Below are 23506 nucleotides of genomic sequence, written 5' to 3' on the forward strand. Positions count from 1 at the left end.
TTGGGAAACATAGCGATGCCTCATGTGGGTTCTGGAGTCAGGCGTTCCAGCTGCAGGATCTGGTAGACCTGTGCTTGCATTCTGCCTCTGCCATTCAGGCTGTGTGCCTCTGGGCAAGTCGCCTTACCTTTCTGAGCCTGATGAATGAAAAAGGAACATAAAAAGTGATGAACCTATAGCCTGGCACAGAGCAAACAGTCAGTGTAAAACGATGTCACCGGTGATGTCATTAATTAATCTGCTTTTAATAATGACTGGGGCAACCTCATGAGACCCAACCTAACCGGCCCCTTCCTGTTGAACACATTTCGTGGCACGACTCCAGAGTCCGCGTGGATGCCCAGGGAACCCTGATCATTCAGGGGGTGGCCCCAGAGGATGCGGGGAGTTACAGCTGCCAGGCTGCTAATGAGGTTGGCAGAGATGAAGAGATGGTCACCCTCTACTATACAGGTACTTGGGTCAAGGGCATTTGCAGAAGAGGGTCCCCAGGCCAGCCTTCCCCCCTCGCTCCCTTTCTCCCTCTCGTCCTCAGATACTTAGGAGTATCTAATGTGTGGCAGACACTGGGATACAATAGTGAACACAGGGTCCCCGTCCAGGTAGAGGTTACATTCTAATGGGGAAGCAGAAAGGAAAACATGCAGATAAATAAGGTACTTTCAGATGGTGAGGGTATGGGACGAGCACAGAGCAGGGTGGTGTGATGGAGCGACGTGTAGCTGGGCAGAGAAGGAAACACAGGATCAAACTCCTGCCCCAGACGGGAATGGGAACAGCGTTTCAGTGAGAGAGACAGGGTGGGGCAAAAGCCTCGAGGTAGGAATGGCCCCTGGGGTCTCCAAGGGGCTGCAAGGAGCAGGAGACTGGCTGGAGTCAGGGGCCAGGGAGCCCTGAATAAAATAAATAAAAAATAAATAAAAAAGAGTGTATGTATATCTGACTCACTTTGCTGCAAGCAGAAACTAACATAACATTGTAAATCAACTATACTTTAAAAATTATCTTTAAAAAGTATATATAAGAAAAAGGAAATATAAAGTGTTTAGAGGTAAAGGGATATCATATTTGGAACTTATTCTCAGCCATTTAGAAAAAAAAAAGAATACAGAGAGAATTCCATCATGATAAAACAAAACGAATATGGCAAAAATGTTAACATCTGGTGATATGTGTGAAAGGTACATGAAGAACCTTTGTATTATTCTTGCAACTTTCCAGTGTGAAATTATTCAAAATAAAAACTTAAAAAAAAAAGAGGACAAGAAGGGAGTTTAGTCCCGGGAGTAACTGGCTGTTAAAAACCGGCCGAGGCTGCATCTTTCTGGGGGTGACTGTCCTGGTTGGTGGGGGTGGGGAGGAGGCAGGCGCTCAGCCCACCCTGGCCCCTCTGACCCTCCCCCAGCTGGGGAAAACGGCACTGTCGCTCTAGGGAGTCTGTGGCTTGGTCCCCAATTCCCCGTCTGCTCCCCACACAGACCCACCATCCGTGTCAGCTGTAAACGGCGTGGTACTGGCTGCCGAAGGGGAGGAGGCGGTGCTGGCATGCGAGGCAACTGGGGTGCCCCCGCCCCGGGTCATCTGGTATCGAGGTACATGATTGGGTGGGGAGAGGGGCCTCCAGAAGGGGTCTGCGGGGGGCCCTGGAGGATCAGCTTTCCAGGATGGTCATGGGGGGCACTCGGAATGGGGTGTCTGGGGAGGACTGTTTCAAGCAGCCCCCATCACCCCTAGCCCAGTATCCATATATAACTGATGCAGACTGGCTCTGTGATCAGGAGCAGGATTTAGAGTAGACACAGATTTAAATTCTGGCCCCCCCGAGTGGCCTCGGACAAGTGATTTGGCAAGTGTGAGCCTGTTTCCTTAGTTGGAAAATCAAAGACAGTTTGTTTCTTCCCTAACATTTCTCTTGTTTATTTGGCTGCATCGGGTCTTAGTTGCTGCACATCGGCTCTTTAGATGTGACAGATGGGATCCACCTCCCCGACCAGGGATCGAACCCGAGCTCCCTGCATTGGGAGCTCGAAGTCCCAGCCACTGGACCACCAGTCTCTGAGATAGGCTGGTTGTGTGAGGATTAAATGAGTCCATATGTGCAAATTGTTTAGAACAAGCCTGGCCCACGGCCTGGGCTGTGTCCTTAATGGTGGTGATGAAGATGCTGTGATTATCAGGGAGCTGGCAGTCGTGGTGAGCGTTCTGTTATGAGGCTTTTCTGAATTAGTAAGTGTAGAGGGTTTTCTGTGTGTTGGACCCCAAGCTGGAGTTTGATCGACAGGAGCCACTCTTGCGCCCACACCAGTGGACCTGGGTCCTGGGGCTCCTGCCTTGGACTTTCCAGGGAAGAGCCCTGGGCTCCTTCTCAAGCACAGCCCCCTCCCATCCAGACGCACTCCAGTCTTGGCAGCACCTGTCTGATCTCAGCAGAGCCTCACCTTGACCCTGACAGGCAGTGTTAGCTCAGAGTTTGAGCATTTTGTCCGTGGTCACCAGCTAGTGGCGGGACTCCTTCCTCAGGGCGTGGTCACTGCCTGTCGTGGCTGGGAGCTCTACCAGCCCAGCCCGGGAGCCGCCTTTTTACAGGGGGTCTCCCAGTGGAATGGCTTCCCAGGTGGCATTAGTGGTAAAGAATCCGCCTGCCAATGCAGGAGACGCCAGAGACGCCAGTTCAACCCCTGGGTCGGGAAAATCCTCTCTTGATGAGGCAGTGGCTACCCAGTCTAGTATTCTTGCCTGGAAAATCCCAGGGACAGAGGAGGCTGGCGGACTACAGTCTGTGGGGTGGTAAAGAGTCGAACTGAGCACAAACGCACACTATCCCTTGGAATGTTATTCAGCCTTAAGAAGGAATGAAATTCAAGTTATACAACAACGTGAATATAGTTACATTGAACTGTGCACTTGAAAATGATTAAGATAATGCATTTTATGAGTTTTTTAACCACAATTAAATTTTTTCTTAATTAGTCTCCCATGACAAAGAAAAAAAATTAGAAAAAAAAAATCAGGCCCATAGCAGCTATTGTGTAAAAATTTCCCCCTACTTCTCATTGGCCAAATGAAGAAAAAAATATTTTATCTGTGACATTTTCAGAGACATTTGCTCTAATATGGGGTATTTAAGTAGTAAAATGTTAAAAGAAAAGATAAAAAAAATTTTAATTTGGAAAAAAGGAATGCAATTTTTATACAACATAGATGAACCTTGAAAACACGATGCTAAGCAAAATAAGCCAGACACAGAAGGACAAATATATGATACCACTTAACTGAGTGGGATCTCTTATAAGAAATGCCTAGTATGTGCAAATTTAGAGACAGAGAGGAGATGCCAGGGGCTTGGGGAGGGGGAAATGGGGAGTTAGTGTTTAGTAAGTAGGGCTTCCATTTGAGAAGATGAAAAAGTTTTGTGGATGGATCATGGGGATGTACCTGATCCCGCTGAATTGGACACTCAGTGCTTAAAATGGTAAAATCTTGTGTTATGTATATTTACCACAATTTTGAAAACAAAAAATTTAAATTAAGTTGTAAAAAAAGGTTCAAATCAGGGTGGTCCTCCAGGCCTTCGGAGCCTGGAGGGGTGGGAGTCAGGGAACAGTAAGAGAAATGAGAAAAAGGCATCAGAGAGGGAGAACTGGGGGGGAAGGTGGGGGTCTTCTCCCAGAGCTGACCCAAGCCTCAGTCTGCCCCCGAGCAGAGGGCGGGAACCCAGGAGGGAGACCCAGGCAAGGCGTTCTTGGGTGATGAACCTGTCACATGCGAGGGGGCAGGCTGAGACTCACTCTTGGCCAACAGAGGGACTCAGGGAACTGGATTCAGGGGTGCTGATCTAAAAGAAAATTTTTTTAGCTGTGGTAAATTGTGCATAACATATCCATTACCCTCTTAACCGTCTTTAGGTATATTCACATTGCTGTATAACCACCACCACCCGTCTCCAGAACTCTTTTCATTTAGCAAAACTGAAAATCTGTGCCCATTAAACAATAGGGGTCCTGATTGCAGGCTAGGGGATCTTTACCTCACCCACACCCCTCTGAGGTCCCAGCCTTGTGGCATCGCAGGAACCCAGGGTCAGGAAGGCAGCCTGATCCCCGGGCCTCCTGTGGCAACCATGAGTACCTGCCTGATGTTTTCTCATCTTTGGTCCAGGGGATCTTGAAATGATTCTGGCCTCTGAGGACTCCAGCTCTGGGATGCTGCAGATCCCAGTGGTTCGTGAGAGGGATGCTGGCGTCTATACCTGCCGAGCTGTCAATGAGTTGGGCGACGCCTCTGCAGAAATCCGGCTGGAGGTTGGACGTGAGTGTACACCTTGTCCCCCGCTGTGCCCTGCCATCTGCCCTACTTCTGAGCAGGGAGGAGAGAATGCTACCCTGTAGCCTGCCAGTGGGGAATTTGCATCATTTGGATCCAGAGCACGTGGGACAGGGATTTTAGAGGGAGATGGTGTATGCGTTACCACTTGCTGTGTAACAAATTGCCCTGAAACTCTGTGGCTTAAAACAGTGAGCATCTATTGATGCACAGTTCTGGGGGGCTAGGATTCTGGTTCTGACTCAGGGTCTCTCACGGGATGGCACTTATTACATTGGTTGGGGATGTGGTCATCTGAAGGCTTGACTAGGGCTGGAGGGTCCACCTGAAGTTCATTTATGAGGCTTTTATCAGGAAGCCTCTGTTCCTTACCCCACTTCTCGTGACATGGGTTTTCCTAGAGAAAGTGAGTTGAAAGGGATAGACAGAATCCAAGGTGGAAAAGTTTAGTCTCAGTCGTGTCTGACTCTTTGTGACCCCATGGGCTGTAGCCCACCAGGCTCCTCCGTCCTTGGGATTTTCCAGGCAAGAGTACTGGAGTGGGTTGCCATTTCCTTCTCCAGATCTTCCTGACCCAGGGACTGAACCCGGGTCTCCCACCTTGTAGGCAGATGCTTTACCGTCTGAGCCACTAGAGAAGTCTCTGAGCCACCAGGGAAGTAAGTCTTTATAGCCAGTTACAGTCTTGGAAGTGACATACCATCACCTGTTATATCCTATAGGTGACATGGACCAACCCTGGTATTGGTGAGTGGGAGAGACCCCTCAAGTGTGAGAGTCCCAGAAAGCAGGGGGACATTGCCCACCATGAAAATAGTTTGGCTCCAGCTTGGACATCGTCATCCCTGAGACCCGAGTTCCAGTCTTGTCTCCATCACTGACCATCTATGTGCTTTGGTCAAGTCATTGACCCTCAGTTTTCCCATCTGTAAAATGGAGCCAAGGGCTTCCCTGGTGGCTCAGCGGTAAAGAATCTGCTTGCTATACAGGAGAATTGGGTTCGGTTCCTGAGTTGGGAAGATGCCCTGGAGAAGGATATGGTAACCCACTGCAGTATTCTTGCCTGGGAAATCCCGTAGACAGAGGAGCCTGGCGGGCCATAGTCCCTAGGGTCACAAAAGAGTCAGATACGACTTGGCAACTACACAACAACAAAGCAGAGCTGACCACACTACTTCCTTTGTTGAGTGGCTGGGAGGGTTCAATGAAATCAGACACATAACGTTCAGCACTGGGTTTGGCCCAGCATGGGTGTTTAATAAATGGAGAAGTGATTATTCCCTTTTTACAGATGGGGAGTCTGGATTCTTCTGTGGCTGGAACACGGCCTTGGCTGTGATTGCCATGAGTTCTTGGTCCCAGGCCTGGATCCCGGGCACTGGGAATTGCTCGGAAGTTGTGGGCACAGCTCCTTGGCGTGCTGAGCCAGAGCAGATGGGGCTCTGAGGGTCAGCTGTGGCCATGACGGGAAAGACAGGTGCTGAGAGTTTGGGGGAAGTGCGGAGAATGGGGAATGGGCTTGAATGGGCCGGATGGGATGGCCAGGGGCCTCCCCAGGGAGGCTTGATCAGGAGGGTCTGGCCCTGGGGGAGACGGTGCCATCTCAGGCTTGGGGATCCTCCCACGCGTGGGGGTGCCTTTAGTGTTCATTCATCTGTTCCATCGTTGCCATCCTTCAGCACGTGGTCACCAGGTGGCCAGGCCCTGTACCCCAGACCCTGGGTTGGGAATGCAACCGCATCAGCCCTTGTGTTATCCTTGGTGCCAAAAAGAGAGACAGTAAACAGACAATTAGAATGCTCAGTGTACTGAGTAATTGGAAGTGGCAACCGTGGGGCCTATGCCCAGAGAAGGGGGCTAAGCCAGCACCAGAGGCTGGGAAGGCTTCTTGGAGGAGTCGATGTCTAAGCGGAACCTAGAAGCAGTCAGGTGACGAGCTGCAAAAAAAGATCTGTACAAAAAAGATCTTCACGACCCAGATAATCACGATGGTGTGATCACTCACCTAGAGCCAGACATCCTGCAATGTGAAGTCAAGTCAGCCTTAGGATGCATCACTACGAACAAGCTAGTGGAGGTGATGAAATTCCAGTTGAGCTATTTCAAATCCTAAAAGATGATGCTGTGAAAGTGCTGCACTCAATATGCCAGCAAATTTGGGAAACTCAGCAGTGGCCACAGGACTGGGAAAGGTCAGTTTTCATTCCAAGCCCAAAGAAAGGAAATGCCAAAAAATGCTCAGACTATCACACAATTGCACTCATCTCACACACTAGTAAAGTAATGACCAAAATTCTCCAAGCCAGACTTCAGCAATATGTGAACCGTAAACTTCCAGATGTTCAAGCTGGTTTTAGAAAAGGCAGAGGAACCAGAGATCAAATTGCCAACATCCTCTGGATCATCGAAAAAGCAAGAGAGTTCCAGAAAAACATCTATTTCTGCTTTATTGACTACGCCAAAGCCTTTGACTGTGTGGATCACAGTAAATGGTGGGAAATTCTGAAAGAGATGGGAATACCAGACCACCTGACCTGCCTCTTGAGAAACCTCTATGCAGGTCAGGAAGCAACAGTTAGAACTGGACATGGAACAACAGACTGGACCCAAATAGGAAAAGGAGTACGTCAAAGCTGTATATTGTCACCTGTTTATTTAACTTATATGTAGAGTACATCATGAGAAACGCTCAGTTGGAAGAAGCACAAGCTGGAATCAAGATTACCAGGAGAAATATCAATAACCTCAGATATGCAGATGACACCACCCTTATGGCAGAAAGTGAAGAGGAACTAAAGAGCCTCTTGATGAAAGTGAAAGAGGAGAGTGAAAAAGTTGGCTTAAAGCTCAACATTCAGAAAACTAAGATATGGCATCCGATCCCATCACTTCATGGCAAATAGATGGGGAAACAGTGGAAACAGTGGCTGACTTTATTTTGGGAGGGCTCCAAAGTCACTGCAGATGGTGATTGCAGCCATGAAATTAAAAGATGCTTACTCCTTGGAAGGAAAGTTATGACCAACCTAGACAGCATATTAAAAAGCAGAGACATTACTTTGTCAACAAAGGTCCATCTAGTCAAGGCTATCGTTTTTCCAGTAGTCACATATGGATGTGAGTTGGACTATAAAGAAAGCTGAGTGCTGAAGAATTGGTGCTTTTGAACTGTGGTGTTGGAGAAGACTCTCGAGAGTCCCTTGGACTGCAAGGAGATCCAACCAGTCCATCCTAAAGGAGATCAGTCCTGGGTGTTCATTGGAAGGACTGATGTTGAAGCTGAAACTCCAATACTTTGGCCACTTGATGCAAAGAGCTGACTCATTTGAAAAGACCCTGATGCTAGGAAAGATTGAGGGCAGGAGGAGAAGGGGATGACAGAGGATGAGATGGTTGGATGGCATCACCGACTCAATGGACATGAGTTTGGGTGGACTCTGGGAGTTGGTGATGGACAGGGAGGCCTGGCATGCTGCGGCTCATGGGGTCGCAAAGAGTCGGACACGCCTGAGCGACTGAGCTGAACTGACGAACTGCGGGGACTGTGTTGGACAAGACTGAGCGACTGAGCTGACGAACTGCGGGGACAGTGTTGGAAAGACTGAGCGACTGAGCTGACGAACTGCGGGGACAGTGTTGGAAAGACTGAGCGACTGAACTGACAAACTGCGGGGACAGTGTTGGACAAGACTGAGCGACTGAGCTGACGAGCTGCGGGGACAGTGTTCCAGGCAGAGAGAACAACATGTGCAGCTCTCCCCAAGGCAAGAGAAGCCAGGCAGAGGGTGAGGCATCGGGGATGGGGAGGGGCGAGGCCGGGGCGGCCGGCTGCCCAGCTGTGGGTCACTCCTGGCTTTTGGCTTGGGGAGCCCGGTGGAGTCTGGGCTTTGTCCTGAGGAGGCGGTGGGAGGTATCTAAGGAGAATGATGTGCTCAGACTTTCCCTGTCTGTGTGGCTGGGCTCTTGGGTGGGGTGTGGTGGGTGTGGAAAGCCATAGGGCCTGATGATAAAAATATAATCAGTCTTCTGTGAAATCTGCCCTGTAGCAAGCCCAGCTCTAAGCACATTTCATGTACTAACCTGTAATCCTCATAACAACCCTTTGCAATGGGTTCCACTTTATCCTTTCATAGATGGGGAAACGAGGCACAGACAGGTTAAGTGACTTGTCCAGGATCACACAGCTGGTGAGTGGCAGAATCTGAACCCAGGGTCAGGGCTTTTTAGCCCCTGGACTTGGTCCTGATGCTCCAGGGTAAGCTTGGACGTTGCTTCTGCACTCTGAGCCTCGGGTTGCTCACCTTCAAAATGTCTGTGGCTATTGTGTGAGTGAGAGATAGGAAAGGCCTTGGACAAGAAGGGCTCTGACAGATGTCACTGTCACTGTGATTAGTTGGTGGGTTCTGGGTAGGCAGAGAAGGCGCTCCAGGGACGGTGCCCTGGGCGTTGTTACAAGCGGTCCTCCTTTGTTCCGTGTCTGGTTGCTTTTCAGCAAAGCCTTATTTCTTTGGGGCCCAGGCCGACCCGCCTGCCTTATCCTGTTCCTTCACCTTCAGCCGTTGGTCTGGAGGCCATTTCCCCACGTCAGAGAAAGGAGGTGGCGGGCACCCCGGAGGCAGGCATCTGGGGCACGGGGCCACTGTGGCCTCTGGCCTTGAGGTCAGGGACGGGGTGGACTGTAGCCCAACACCTGTGTGTCTGGAGAGAGTTGGCCTGGCAGTGGTGGTGGGAAATTGAATTTCCTGCCCATCTGGGTGGCAGCTGTGGTGTGGCCTTTCTGGCCAGCCCGCCAGAGCCTTGCAGGGCTGAGGACAGGGGGCACTGTGCCCAATTCCTGCTGTTCGGCTGGGAACTGGCTTCCTGGAGGTATCGGTGGTGGGGGGCGGGGGCGGTGTACAGAAAGGAGGGCAGCCTTCCTCTGACCAGCCTTTGGGGGTCTCTCCCCTCTGGGCCTGGCATCTGGCAGACAAGAGTCCTGGATCGAGGTCCAGGGCCTGCTGTTTGTTTGGCCAAGTCATTTACCTTCCTGGGCCTCACCTTCCTCATCTGTAAAATGGGGCTGCTGATGACCGAGGCTTATTCACAAGGTCCTTGAGAGATTTAATGAGAATGTGCTTCACTCAGGACTTGATTGAAAGAAATACTCAGTGTACAGGAGGTCATGCCAGGTGACAAGGGCCTGGTGTGGCAGAGTGAGACGGAGTGGTTGTCACGTGGCTGGTGACCAGGCTACATGGCAGTACCCCAGTGCCCCCAGTCCCCCGATCCCCTGTCACCCCCAGAGCTCAATGCTCTTTCTACTATTTTAAAACTGCTCTGACCGAAGTTCCCTTTGTCCTGCTGGTTTCTCTTGAAATGGATGTTCACTCAGCCCTCTTTCCTTCTTTATTTTTAGGATTTTTATTTACTAGGCTGCATCGGATCTTAGTTGTGGCACGCAGGTTGTGCATTGCGGTGTGCGGGCTTCTCTAGTTGTGGCATATGGGCTCAGCAGTTATGGTGTTTGGGCTTTGTTGGCCCACGGCATGTGGGATCTTAGTTCCTCAGCCAGGGACTGACCCTGCATCCTCTGCATGCCAAGGCAGATTCATAACCACTGGACCACCAGGGAAGTCCCCACTCAGCCCTCTTTCTATCATCTCATTTTCGTCTCTGCTTCTTATTCCTGACTTGGAAGCACTTGGTTGCTGGGTGGATGAGCAGGGGAGCGGCGGGCGTGCGTCTGTGAAAGCAAAGCCCCTCCGGCCAGCCAAGGGGAGCAGGAGAGAAACACAGCTGGGCTCTGGGGCCAGCATCCGGGCTGCTACTCCATCAGGCAAGGGCCCAGAGCCCATGACCCTTTTAGGACTGCTGGACAGGGCTCTGCTTTTAATTTCTTTTGCCATCAGGAGAAAAAAAAAAGTGAAGAATAATAAGTAGATGAAAATTAACCCAGCCTGGATAGTATTTGTCTTTATAAACAGTCATAAAATACAGTTTAAGATTTTTTTTTTAGGGAGGAGAGTCATCCTGTACTTCGGCCAGTGGAGCTGAGGCTCCAGGCTCCACCGCAGGGTCTTTCTGTGGGGAAAGGGGTCTTCCCAGGAGGGGCTGTGGCAGCCATCCCCAGCCCTGTCTCGTTCCAAGAGACCCTAGAATCCCTCTATAAGCAGGGCAGGGCCTGAGGCCAGCCCCTCCCGTGGTCACCCTGCCCATCGGCCGAGTCTTTGGGCCTGGGTCCCCCGCCCTCCTTCTGGCCAGGCTGAGTCAAGACTGATTAGAGCTCTGTTTCCCAAGCTGGCACATCCCCACAAGCTCTGACTCAGGGCCCTGGGCCTGGGAACTGGGAGGTTGGTGGAGGAGACTGGGGGACTGAAGGGTCTCCAGATGATGATAAAGAACCCTAGAACTTTAAGGTACTGGAACTGGGAATATAGTTATCTCTTTCTGGAGGGGGATCCGAGGTCCAGAGTGGTGAGGGGGTTCATCTACGGGTGTCCAGTGGGGCAGAGGCCATGAAGCGGGGGTGGGGAGCGGCCCTGCCCAGGCTTCAGGCCTTCAGGCTGGTGGCCTTGCCCGGGGGGCCAAGTAAGAGGAAGTCATCACCTCTGTCCATGTCACTTCCTTGGAGGATCCCCGGGGGTGGAGGGAATAGCTCATCAGTGCTGTTACGTCTCAGCTGTGGCCACACCCTCCTGTCCTGCCCCCTCCCAGGCCTGTGGCTGGCATCCTTCACGGGGCAGTTTTCTCTTCCTGGGTGCTTCTGGTTCCCCACACAGAGCTGCCTCCCTGCAAACGCACTGCAGCTGTCAGATGATGAGATTACAGAGCGTGGCGGCTGCCGTGTGTCTAGCTGTCTCGGGGCACGCACAGCTCCTGCCCCGTAAACCTGCTCAAGGTCGAGGCAAACGGGGCCATTCCTGGGAAAACCTGGTGGCTGTGGAACCAGCTCACGGTCCCTCCCTGCAGAGGGGCACCTGAGAGTCTGAGGAGGGGGCTTGGAGCCTGAAAGCAGAGGTGGCTTAGCCTTGGGGATGGGACCCTGGGAAGGCCATGGGGCTGGCAGCCCACCCCACCCCCAGACGCTGCAGGACAAGCGTGGAGCCCACGGGGGCCCAGCTTTGCATCTCAGTCCCCCATCTGCACAGTAAAGGGGCAGAGGACCCCCGGCTCTGGTGCGCAGGGTTCTGGGGTCCCACATTGCTGCAGCCCGTGGGGTTGCAAAGAGTTGGGCATGACTTAGTGACCAAATGACAACAACAAACTGGGGTTGTGAGAATATCCACTTCATGAGTTTATTGAGACCATGAATGAAGTCATGTTTCTAAAGTACCACCATCATGCCTGTCACTGAGTAGGCATTCCATATGCTACGCTTTGATGTGACATGAAAGTCACTCATTCATGTCCAACTCTGTGACCCCATGGACCACACAGTCCATGGCATTCTCCAGGTCAGAATACTGGAGTGGGTAGCCTTTCCCTTCTCCAGGGGATCTTCCCGACCCAGGAATCGAACCAGGGTCTCCTGCATTGCAGGAGGAGCTATCAGGGAAGCCCAGAACCCTTTGATAGTTGCTTACTATTATAAGTCAACTGTCCCTTCTTGGGGAGGGAAGTGAAGTTCAGGATTGGGAGGAGAATGGGAAGGAGGGTGTGCTTTTTAGTACCCCACAGTTAGGAGGAAAAGTGGGACTCTTTGGCTATGGAAGAAGAGGGTCAAGGGGCAGCATGAGAAAAATGGGGAGTGGGAGGCTTGCGGGAGGAGGGAGCTTTGAGTTGGGCCCTGCAGTGCGCTGCGTAGAGCTGAGGAGGCAGGCTCTGGGGTACCTGGCCCTGGAGCTACCTACTCAGGGTGGGGAGAGGGGAATGAGAAAGCTGTATCCCCAGGGCCAGGGCTTTGCAGTACCAGTGACCCCATCTGAGGCACCCGGAGCAGATACTTGCTTGGATTCTCAGTCGCTGCAGCTGCCAGGCCCCAGTGAGAAAGAAAAGCGACGTGCGGGTGGTGTCTGAGCTCGGGTCCAAAACTGTCTTCCTCCTTGCAGCGATTTTCCAAGTTGTGTTTATATCTCCCTGGAACTCCCCTGCTTCCCAAGGCCAAGAGGGAAATTTGATGTCATGATTTGGATGGATGGGGGAGATTTCTGCAGAGAGACGGCGAGAACGAAGGGTTGGAGGATTTTCCTCTATGCTGGATGTGATGGGTTCAGAATAGGCCAGGGTCCTTCCTGGTCAGGGGTCTGGGGACAGGGATCTGAGGGCGTGCCCAGAAGCTGCAGGGAACGGGGCCTGGACCTGTCTGGAGTTGGGCCGACTTCTGGCCAGCAGAAGAGTGGAAAGGATTATGAGTCTCTGTTTGGGGAAATAAATTATTTCTATGTCCCCCTCCCCATCATAAAAATAAGACAATACTTAGAAAAAAATTTTTGGAAGAAACACTTCAAACCATTAACAGTGGCAAGGACATGAGGTTTGAAGTGTGTGGAGCAAAAATGAAGCATAAACCCTTATGTGATGCTTGAATTTTTTTTATAATTCAGGTGCCCTTGGTTACGTCTGTTATCCTGGTGTAATTATTATGATGGCTCTTTTCACTCTCCAGTGTCCCATTTGGACCATAAAGTCTAAGGTCAAGTTATTTATAGGCCTGTTTTGACTTTGTAGTAGAGATTTATATGCTTATTACAAGATGTTCAACAAGCAGAGAAGGATGTAGCAGCTAAAGTAAAGATGAGCTAGAACCTCCCTATGAAGTTGGCTGTTTGGGGTCATGCAAAGAGAAGCTCTGGTGGCCCAGGAGGAAGACATAGTGGTGGGGGGGCCCTCAGAGCTGGTGGGGTTCCTGTGGTCAGGCATGACTCGCAGCCCCTCCAAGCTGGCTTCCCAGGAGATGGCATCTGCAGGAGCAGGCGTGTTTCTCCCCTGTATGTCTGGACAAGGTGGGGTCCCCAAGATGCCATGCGGGGAGGACTTCATCCCTCCGAACGCCGCTCGTTCTGCCTCATCATCCCCAGGAGCCCTTCAGGGCTGCACCCTGCCAAGCTCAAGTTGGCATGAGTTAGGTTCTTGAGGGAGAGGCTGGAAGAGGGAAATCCCCCAGCGAGGGGAGAGGAAGGCAGGCCTTGGAACAGTGCCCTCGGGGCCAGGCGGGGCCAGCCACTGGGCAAGGCTGACTGTCACCTCCCTGCAGATGCGCCCCAGCTATTGGAGCTGCCCCAGGATGTCACCGTGGAACTGGGGAGGAGCGCCTTCCTGGCATGCCGGGCCACGGGTCGCCCACCGCCTACCATCACCTGGCGCCGTGGAGATGACCAGCCTCTGGGGCCCAGGCCAGGCAGCAGGACTGGGTGGCCCGATTCAGGGGTGCTGTTCTTTGAAAGTAAGAGATTGGGGCTGGGGGAGGGTGGACAAGGGAGACAGGATGGCTTTTGACACCCTAAGCCCCCAAACTGGTCAACTGGGAGCAGGACACTGACCCCTAGAACTGGCCATGGGTCAGGCTGATGTAGGGTCATATTTCGGCCGCGTGACTCTGGTCAGGTCACTCCGCTCCTCTGAACCAGTCACACTAGTAATAGTGATGGTACCTCCCACCCTGGTTTAACAACAGTCCACCTTAAGGACCTACTGTGTGAGTAATACACGCAAATCCCCTAGCACAGTGTCTGACACATATTAAGTGTTATATGTGATAGCCATCATCATCACCATCATCTTCCTCATTATCAATTCCATCATTACCACCACCATCATCACCATCACCATCATCATCACCTTTACTACTGTCATCATCACTATCACCACCATCATCACCATCACCACCACCATCATCACCATCACCATCATCATCACCATCCTAACCATCATCATTACCATCACCATCATCTTTATCATTATCATCTCAATCCTCACCACCACCATCACCATCATCATCACCATCATAACTATCACTGCCCTCATCATCACCCTCATCACCATCACCACCATCATCACCACAACCATCATCATCACCATTATTTTCACTACTGTGCCAGGCCGGATGCTGAGCACTATATTTGCATCATCTATTGATCCCTCCTAATCATACTACAGAGTGCAGTTATTGATAAATTATCCCCTTTCTACACATGAGCAAGCCTAGGCCTTCTCACCTTCCCAAGGCCCGGCTGTATCCCCTATCCTTCTCCTCCCTGCCATCCCAGCCTTCCTATCTGACCTCTGCAGGGCCAGGCTGTGCCAAGGGTGCTGTTGGCACCTGGGGAGCTGGAACCTGTGGGGGCTAGAGGCAGAATGTGCTCTGACAGTCAGGTCTGCCTTTTCCTGCCCCTCAGGTGTGGTCCCCGAAGACCAGGCCCCGTATATCTGTGAAGCTCAAAATGTCTTTGGGAAGGTCCAGGCGGAGGCCCACCTCCTCGTGACTGGACATGGTTCGCTGGTGGATCTGGAGAGGAGGGGTTTGGTGGGGACACTGGGCCCCCCAGGGAGGCCCCCATGGCTGCCCGTCCTTTTGGACAGGAGTGTCCACAGCCAGATTCTCCTAGAGGAGCATCTGAACCCCTACTTTCTGGGTAGCGTGCCCCAAGAAGTGTGCCGTTTGACCCTTGGGGATCCCCGATCCTGATGCCCCTCTGGGTTCTGTGGGGAGGAGGGAGAGGGGAGCGAGGGCCTTGGTTCCCACAGGAAGCCAGTGTACCAGCACCGTCTCCTCTCCCTGCAGCCCCGCCACAGATCGCCAGCAGTGCCTCCACCGTCCGGGTGCTGGAGAGGCAGCCGGTGTCCCTGCCCTGTATCGTCCTGTCTGGGAGACCCCGCCCCGAGAGGCGCTGGCTCAAGGCCGGCATGCCTGTGAGTGCTGGGCCCCTCTGGGTGCCGCGGGCAATGTTGTGGGGAGGAGGGAACTGTCACATTAACACCTCGACCTCTGCTTTGCGTTTCCCCTGTTTGGGAGTGTCTTCTCCCTTCCCTGCCTCTTTCCAGGACTTTCTCTGATAATGCACTAGTAGCATCCTTTACCCTCTCGAGTCCTTGTGCTTCATTTGTGCTGCGACTGGGGAGCAGCAGTTTGGTGGGGGCACAGACACAATGCATTCAGCCGTCGCCCCCGTTCTGGCGGTTCCACGACAGAGGCGAGATCTGTGCAACTGAGCATGTGCCCAGCGGCCTGGCACACTGCTGGGCACACAGTGGCTGCTTTACCCGCTCCCATTCTTTTGGATTTCTTTGTTGTTGCTGTTGTTTAGTTGCTAAGCTGTGTCTGACTCCTTGTGACCCTATGGACTGTAGCCTGCCAGGCTCCTCCGTCCATGGGATTCTCTAGGCAAGAATATTGGAGTCGGTTGCCATTTTCTCCCCCAGGAGATCTTCCTTTCTTAGGGATTGGACCTGAGTCTCCTGAATAGACAGGCGGATTCTTTACCGCTGAGCCACCTGGGTCCCTCTATTTCCCTTCTCCGTTCACTCCTCCTTTCCCTCCTTTCTCCGGTCAGACATCTGAGGTCCTTGTGCCCAGGAAGTTATAAAAAAGGTGCCCTCACCCCAGAAGACATCCCAGAAGATGCTGGACACCCAGGGGAGGCAGCAACTGTGTGCCCAGACCGCTGCCCTGGTCCCATCCCCGCTGTCCCAGCCCCTGACGCAAGAGGACAGACAGGGTCCAACTCACAGAGCGGGCAGGCTCTGTGGAGGCTGATCACGTGGGTGCCCCTCTGCAGGATCACCAGGAGGAGGACCCTGCCTGGGCACACGGGCTGGGGCAGGGAGGAGCATTCCCCAGTAGAATCCGACGGGCATGAGGGGAAGGGGTGGCCCTGGGCCTCGTCCACGCCAGGACAGGGAGTGACCAGAGATGCAGAGCCTGTTTTAGCTCAGCGGGGACACTGGGTGGGTCTGCTCCTGCCCAGATGCCGGTGGCAAAGAGCAGAAGCCCCCTCAAGCTTACTCATTCCCAGGGGGTCCCAAGACAGCCTGGGAGCCTCTCCCAGAACCCGAGAGCAGAATGTGCAGCCAGGCTCGAGGGACAGAGACAGGGAAGCCCAGAGCGGGCTCACCTGGCGGAACGGTCCTCACCAAGGATGGACTGGCTGGGCATCTCTGCAGAGGTGGCCCCAGGCCCCATTCTGGACCAGCTTCCCCTGCCCCACCTCGGTCCTGATGGGGACACACCTGGCCAGCCACCAGGAGCCGCTCTCTCTGGGACCACAGCTGATGCGGCCGCACCTCCGCTCCACTCTGCATGGCTCGGTTCTCTCCCCGAGGACGGGCTGTGCCTCCTCTCTGTGGCCTTGGTGTGGACAGGCCTCGGAGCTCCAGTGCTGACTCAGTGAAGGCTCTGGCCCCAAGCCTACCCTCCTGGGAGTGGCTCCTCTCAGCGTCCTTGGGTCAGGTGTCCTGCCCTGGACCAGTGGACCTTGGGCGAGCAGGGTCAAGGGTATGCCGGGGGTCAGACCCACCCGGCCCCGAGGGTCCGTGGGGGCTCATGACTACCCGGGAAGGGATGGGAATGTCACCCCCAGGCCCCCCACCATCTCTGCAAGCCCCTGACCTCTCTATCCAGGCTGTTTCACGCTGGGCTGGTGGACAGTGAGGTTTCTGGAGTTCTCTTAGCAGCTCTGAGTGGGGCCCTTGGTCCAAGCTGATTCTTCTTTGCCCACACCAGCTCCCACCGGGCAGCCGGCATTCCGTCCGGGCAGACGGCAGCCTACACCTTGACCAGGCGTTGCTGGAGGACGCCGGCAGGTACAGCTGTGTGGTCAGCAACACGGCCGGATCTCAGCACAGGGACGTGCAGCTGGTTGTCCAGGGTGAGTCCTGGGCTGGAGGTGGGGGCAGCACGGGGTGGGTGACGGTGCCCACGGGGAACTCGATCCCGAACACCTCTGTTCAAAGAGACTGCACACACAGTACGTATTCACTGTAGGAAATTTAAAGACTGGACCAAAAAACTCCAAAACAAAACCAACCTTCCATAATACCAGTAACTAAGAAGAACTGGAATAATCTTACATTTGTTGTGTATCTTTCATACTTTATACACACATGAGCTTCACATGTACACGCTGTATATATATTTATACACATTTATATAAATGTACGTATACTTTTACATGTACATTATAAATATTCTTTATATATCTTGTATATGTTATTTTTGCATGATATACATTCTGTATATAAATTATGTATACATTCTTTGTATACACATACATAGAAATATTTAGAAACCAGTTGGAGTAATATTACTGTCTTGCAACCCAAGTATTTCTTGTGACAATATATGACGTGCTTTCTGCTAATAAGACTCAGACTGCATGTCCTGTGTCTGGATGAACCAGGTGTATCTAACCTGCCCCCCAACCCTGTCCAGTGTCACCTGCGTGAACACCTGGGGATAAACGTCCTGAGGCCCCACCTTTGCCCATGTGACCAGGTCTTTCCCTAGGATACACTATCGATGTGGAATTGAGTTTTGACTCACGGAGACTGCACATTTTTAGGGCTTTTCATGTATTTGCCCAATGACTTTCCCATCCACAGGAGGGGAGGGTCCCTGTTTCCCTTCACCACCCAACCAGGTACCACCATTCTTTTTAACATAAAACAAAAGTTTAAGTCCAGTTATGTTTTGTCACTCACCGCATACATCAATATCCTCTTTTTATTTGTTTCACTTGCTTTATTAAACCCCTGAGGGATGAGTGGGAAGAACTCATTGTTCCCCATTTTGTAGTGGAAAACCGAAGCTCAGAAGGAGGCTGGGTCTAGAACCCAGCTGTCCTGTCTCTTTACACTTCCGGTTAAAAACAGTGACCAAAAGTGGGGTATGCGTCACATCCAGACCTCTAAAAGGGTGCTAGTTTTCCTAACCACTCCAAGTGGAGGGTTTAAGAGCCTCCACGCTCTGAAGTGAAGGAAGCTGAGGCTCCAAGACCGAGGTAACTCAGTAAGTCATACCATCAGCAAGGGCTGATTCTGCTGAAAGCCTCCCCCGGAATTCCTTCCCCGAACACAGCCCCCCCCACCCCACCGTGGGGATAGACATCAAGCTCCGCCCTCCTGGCTCATGTCACTTCCATTCAACAAATTCTGATTGACTTGCTGGCTTTGGCCACCTGGGAGAATCCAGAAGGGCATTCCCCGGAGGGAACTTAGTATTACCGTCAGAGCCCTTGGCTTCTGGCCTTCCTTCCCAGGTCTGATTTCTCCATGCCTGGTTCCCTTCCCCTGCTCCTCCTGCAGACAACCCCCCCTGCTCTGCCACATTTTAATGCCTAAAAATCTGGATGGCTCCCAGGATGGATTCTGCACTTGTTTTCAAGTTCACTGTGTCCTGTCAACATTCTTTTCTGCCACTTCTCATCTGTCCATCCCCAGAGAGTGAGCTGGGAATTGAAGTTACTTAGCTTTTTTTTCCCCCCTTTTTTTTTTGCTGACCAAGGAATACGGGTACCAAAAGATTAAGTGATTTATCCGAAGTCCCACAGTAAAGAAACAGCACAGCTGGTTCCTAGACACAGGCTGCCCTCTGTCTGGGACACGAATTTACAGCAGCGGTGGCCGTATTCTCCTGCTAAAGTGTTATTTTTAAAAATCATGATAAAATATACATGACATAAAGCTTACCATTTTAACCATTTTAAAGTGTGCAGTCTAGTAGCATAAATTAAGTCGCATAAGTGGCATTCGCGTTGCCGTGCCACCAGCTGCATTTGCCCAGCACGCATGCTTGTGCGTGCTGTCGCTTCGGTTGTGTCCGACTCTTTGCGACCCGATGGATCGTAGCCCTCCAGGCTCCTCTGTCCATGGAATTCTCCAGGCAAGAATACTGGAGTGGGTTGCCATGCCCTCCTCCGGGGCATCTTCCTGACCCAGGATCAAGCCTGCATTGGCAGGCAGGTTCTTTACCACTAGTGCCATCTGGGAAGACCCTTGCCCAGAATGCAGCAAGCCAGAACACTGAGATGCTGAGGCTTACTGCAGAGAAAGGGTGTGTTCACAAGGCAGTCAGGTGAAGAGACAGGAGAGTAAGTCTCAGGTTGGCCTCCCCAAAGGCCAGAGGCCTAGGGTATTTATTAAAGAAGTAGTGTGGTCTTAGGCGTGGGAAAAGGTGACTGCAGGCAGGGAAGGGCACAAGGTCATCAGTGTTCTGTGCAGGTGTCCCTGGGTGACTTGCTTCTTCATGAGATGCATGTCCAAAAATGGAGGCACCTAGCGTGATCTGAGGGTGGGGCTTTTGGTCCTCTGATGTCAAAAAGTCACTTATCAGACACCTGCGTAGACCCAGTTTTAGGGTCAGTGGTCCCAATCAGTCTTAGTTGGCTTCTACTTTAACTAAACACAGCTGACTTCCAATTGTTTTCTTGGGAAACAACTCAGACAAACATCTTATTGTTTAGGCTACACGAAGCTTGAAGGATATGCAATTTGCAATGAAACAATTAAGCGAGCTTGCTCAGTGAAGGCGGGCTCAAGCAGAAGGGTATGCAGCAAGCTGTAAGATAAGCTCAAGAATTTCTGTTAGTTGCCGGTATTGTTAACTCCATGGGGCTCAGTTTGGGGATGGGTTTTTAACTCCACGGAACACAGTTTCACACCCATCACCACCATCCATCTCCAGAACTTTTTCAACTTCCCAAGTTGAAACTGTACCCACCAATTCTGCATTTCCCCTCCCCCAGCCCCTGGTCACCATTAATTCTGCTTCCTGTCTCTATGAATTTGCCTGTTCTAGGTATCTCCTATAAGTGGAATCTTACACTACTTGTCCTTCCATGTCTGGCTTATTTCACTTTGCATAATATTGTCAAGGTTCATCCATGTTGTACTGTGTATCAGATGGTTGTTCCTTTTGTAGGGCTGAATAATATTGCACATGTACACATCACGTTCTGTATATCCATCACCCTCTGATGGCTACTTGGATTGTTTCCACCTTTTGGCTGTTGTGAACAATGCTGCTGTGAACTCTGGTTTATGAAATTGGTTTGTTTTTGAAAGTGCCACCTAGAATCCAGCCCACTGCCACCCACCATATCACCAATGAAGGCGTTCCAGCCTCTCTCCCCTGTGTAGCCTCAGGAGTTCCCACCCCAACCATCACCTGGACCAAGGTAGGTGAAGCCTGTTACCATAAAGGTAACCAGAGAGGTAGGCCCAGTGATCAGGGGGAGAGGAGCGATGCAAGTTGCCGTGGGAGGTGGGCTCTGCTGATGTCACCTGTGACTCTGCTGCAGGAGACCAATGCCCTGGCCTCTGGGGATCCCCACTACAATGTGAGCAAGGACGGCACCCTGGTCATCCCCCGGCCGTCTGTCCAGGACGCAGGGGCCTACGTCTGCACGGCCACCAACGCAGTGGGCTTCTCCAGCCAGGAGATGCGGCTTTCTGTCAATAGTGAGTGATGGCCACCCCTGTTCTGGGAGAGGGGCTGGGCAGGTGTGGAGGTGGGGGCATGTACAGTCTGACCTCCCCTGCATCTTCCTGGCACCCTGACAGCAGCCCTGCCTCTAAATGCTTCCTGTCTGCAGATCAAAGCTCTCCTGCCTCTGAGGACTATCCCCAGCAGTGTGGCCACGCTCTAAGAGTGGCTGCAGCTCAGTAACTAGGTGGGGAGGGGGAGAGACCTTCATGTTGACAAGCCGGGGAAAGACACCAAGCCTTAGACTGGACTCCCACCCCTCAGCAGCCCCCTTGCCCACCTTTCTCCACGACTCTTTGACTCTTCGTGCCCAGCACCTCTGGCCACCTTTCAATTTCTTAAATGATCCGTCCTACCTCAGGGCCTTTGCACACACAGCTTCTTCTGTTGGCATGCCCTTCCCTCACTTCTGGTCCACTGACTTCTCCCATCAGTCAGATCTCAGTGCTTTCTGATCCCTCGGGCTGAACTCTCTGGAATTTCCCCTTCTTAGCGCCCATCACAACTGCCATTGAATAATTAATTGTGTATTGAACTGTTCGGAGCCAGGGTTCCCCTCGGGCCCTAAGTACGGAGGGAGACTGGGCATCAGCTGATGGTTAATCCCATTTATTCCTGAGGATAAATGGGATGATCCAGGCCAAGAAGGGAGAGAAAGGAGGGAGGAAAGAACCTGCCAGAGTGTCCCCGGGGAAGGGGAGCAGGATGGAGAGAAGCTAGAGGAACATAGACGTTGGGGCAGGAGGGACCATGTTGGGGTCAGCAAAGCAAGATGAGCTTCCAGAAGTGGGGGGGTGGACAGGCGGAGGGGAGGCTGGGGGAAACCATCGGATCTGAGCCCAACCCGAAACCTACGCTCTCCCGATACAGCAGAGCCCACCTTCCTCTGCACCTCCGGGGTGGCAGTACCACCTCAGCTTCCTAGGGGAGCCACGCTGGTCCTCTGCGGGCCGCATCCCATGGCTTCCCGCCCTGCTCATACTCCCTGCATGCTTCCGCCAACAGCCAAGCCCAAGATCCTCGTGAATGGGTCACACGCAGCAGACAAGCCTCTGAGGGTCACAGCCAAGGCCGGTGATGAGGTGATCCTTGACTGTGAGGCCCAGGGCTCTCCACCCCCACTGGTCACCTGGACCAAGGACTCCCGCCCCATGCTGCCCATGACCGACAGGTAACCCCAGCTGCGTGGCCTCGGGTCGGGGGATGGACAGAGCTTGATGTTTGGGGAAACTGACCTCAAGGTGTCCAGTGACCCAGCTGGTGTGTGGACCCTGTGTATGGGGGGCGGGTACCTGACTGATTCCACAGGCAGTGCTTTTCACCCACTGGCCTCTAAGGGAGCATGGATGCCCTTCAGAGGGGCGAGGCCTCTGGAATAACACGCATATGGCCCTTCCCGCACAGCCAACGGGCGCTGCCTGTAGGATCGTCTCCTATCTGCTCAGCCGCCCTTGCTACCTGAGTGGAAATGAGGCTCAACCAGGTGGAGTGAGCTGCTCGTGGTCACTCAGCTAGCAAAGTGGAACGCCACGGTTGGGACCGCCTTCTTGAGCAAGACATGTGCTCCATCCTTGCCTGCTCCTCCAACCCGGTGTTTGGCAGCCGGGCTTTCAGGGGTCCTGGGAGTTGGGGGGAGAGGGAGGAGGCTGCCCTTCAAAGCCAGGCCGAACCCCCACCTCAGACAGGGATGTAGGGCAGGGTGGTTCCCGACAAGAATGCCTCAGAACTCCTGGGGCCCTTGACTCTCGCCGGGTGGGGGTGGGGCGAGGGGGCAGCTCCAGCTGGTGACATCAGTCCTGGCGAGGTCTCTGAGACGTTCCAGATGGAGAAGGTCTCAGAGTAGCCTGCGGTGCAGCCTCCACCCGCCCCCCCCAACACCCACACATGGGCTCTGCCTCTCGGAACATCTGTTTGGTGACCCTCCCAGTCCTGGAAGCCTACACACCTGAATGAGGCTGGGGTCCGTGACCGGGCTGGTTCTGTGCCGCCCCCACCCGCATGCCCTCCGGTGTCTCTGGAGGCTCCGTGTTGTGGGTGGGCGTGGGGGCCGGAGGAACCTGCCTCTCTCCCCAGAAAGCCCGGTCCTAGCTCCTTGGCTGGACAGCCGCCGGCGGGTGCTTGTTTATTTCTCGCTTGTTACTGAAATGGAGAATCACAATTCCCATTTGTTCGCCCCTCCTTGTTGTGATACGTTAATAGATCAGCCGGGAGCCATAAATCTGTGAAAGCTGCTTTTGCAATCCTAGAGTTTTGTTCTGCTTTTTCTCCCTTGCCCCCTCCACTTCTTGCTGGCTTATGGCTTTCTCTTGAGATTTATGAGATTCCGGGAGTTCACCTACATGAAAAGGCAAAATATGCCAGGGGGGGTGGGGCTGGGGTGAAGGGCAAAGACTCTGGCATTAAATCAGACCTGCCTGCGGATGCTGACTGCTTATGTATTAGTCATGTGGCCTCAGGTGGCCCCTGGCTCCTCTTGGCCTGTTTCTCCATCCATAAGGTGGACACGGTTTAAATTCTGCTTTCAAGATACAGTGATGAATGTGCGATGTTTGGTGCATTGTGAGCGGTGGAAAATCACCCCCTTTGATATCATTTTCCTGCTGCTGCTGGAAACTAAAGCACCATTTCCAGCTTTTGAAAAAATCATCATCATATCTAATATCCCATTTAATTCTCACTGACTTTTTTCAATAGGAAAGCTTTATTGAGATATAATTCACATGCTTTCCAATTATATGTTTTTTTAGTAAGTTCTAAAGTTGTGTAACCATCATCACAATTAATTTT

The 23506-nt window shown here is 52.5% G+C and overlaps 1 protein-coding gene across 1 annotated transcript in view; it reads left to right on the top strand.

Moving 5' to 3' along the window:
- HMCN2 (hemicentin 2) overlaps positions 1-23506 on the top strand; it is a 175131-nt gene that overhangs the window by 47564 nt on the left and 104061 nt on the right. The window contains exons 13-22 of the mRNA XM_070454654.1: positions 326-453; positions 1479-1592; positions 4159-4308; positions 13496-13684; positions 14637-14732; positions 15023-15150; positions 16961-17105; positions 20299-20411; positions 20535-20694; positions 21725-21890. Of these exons, the coding sequence (XP_070310755.1) occupies positions 326-453; positions 1479-1592; positions 4159-4308; positions 13496-13684; positions 14637-14732; positions 15023-15150; positions 16961-17105; positions 20299-20411; positions 20535-20694; positions 21725-21890 (1389 nt within the window). The remainder of the gene's footprint in view (positions 1-325; positions 454-1478; positions 1593-4158; positions 4309-13495; positions 13685-14636; positions 14733-15022; positions 15151-16960; positions 17106-20298; positions 20412-20534; positions 20695-21724; positions 21891-23506) is intronic.

Source organism: Odocoileus virginianus, chromosome 2 (assembly GCF_023699985.2).
Source record: "Odocoileus virginianus isolate 20LAN1187 ecotype Illinois chromosome 2, Ovbor_1.2, whole genome shotgun sequence".
NCBI lineage: Eukaryota > Metazoa > Chordata > Mammalia > Artiodactyla > Cervidae > Odocoileus > Odocoileus virginianus.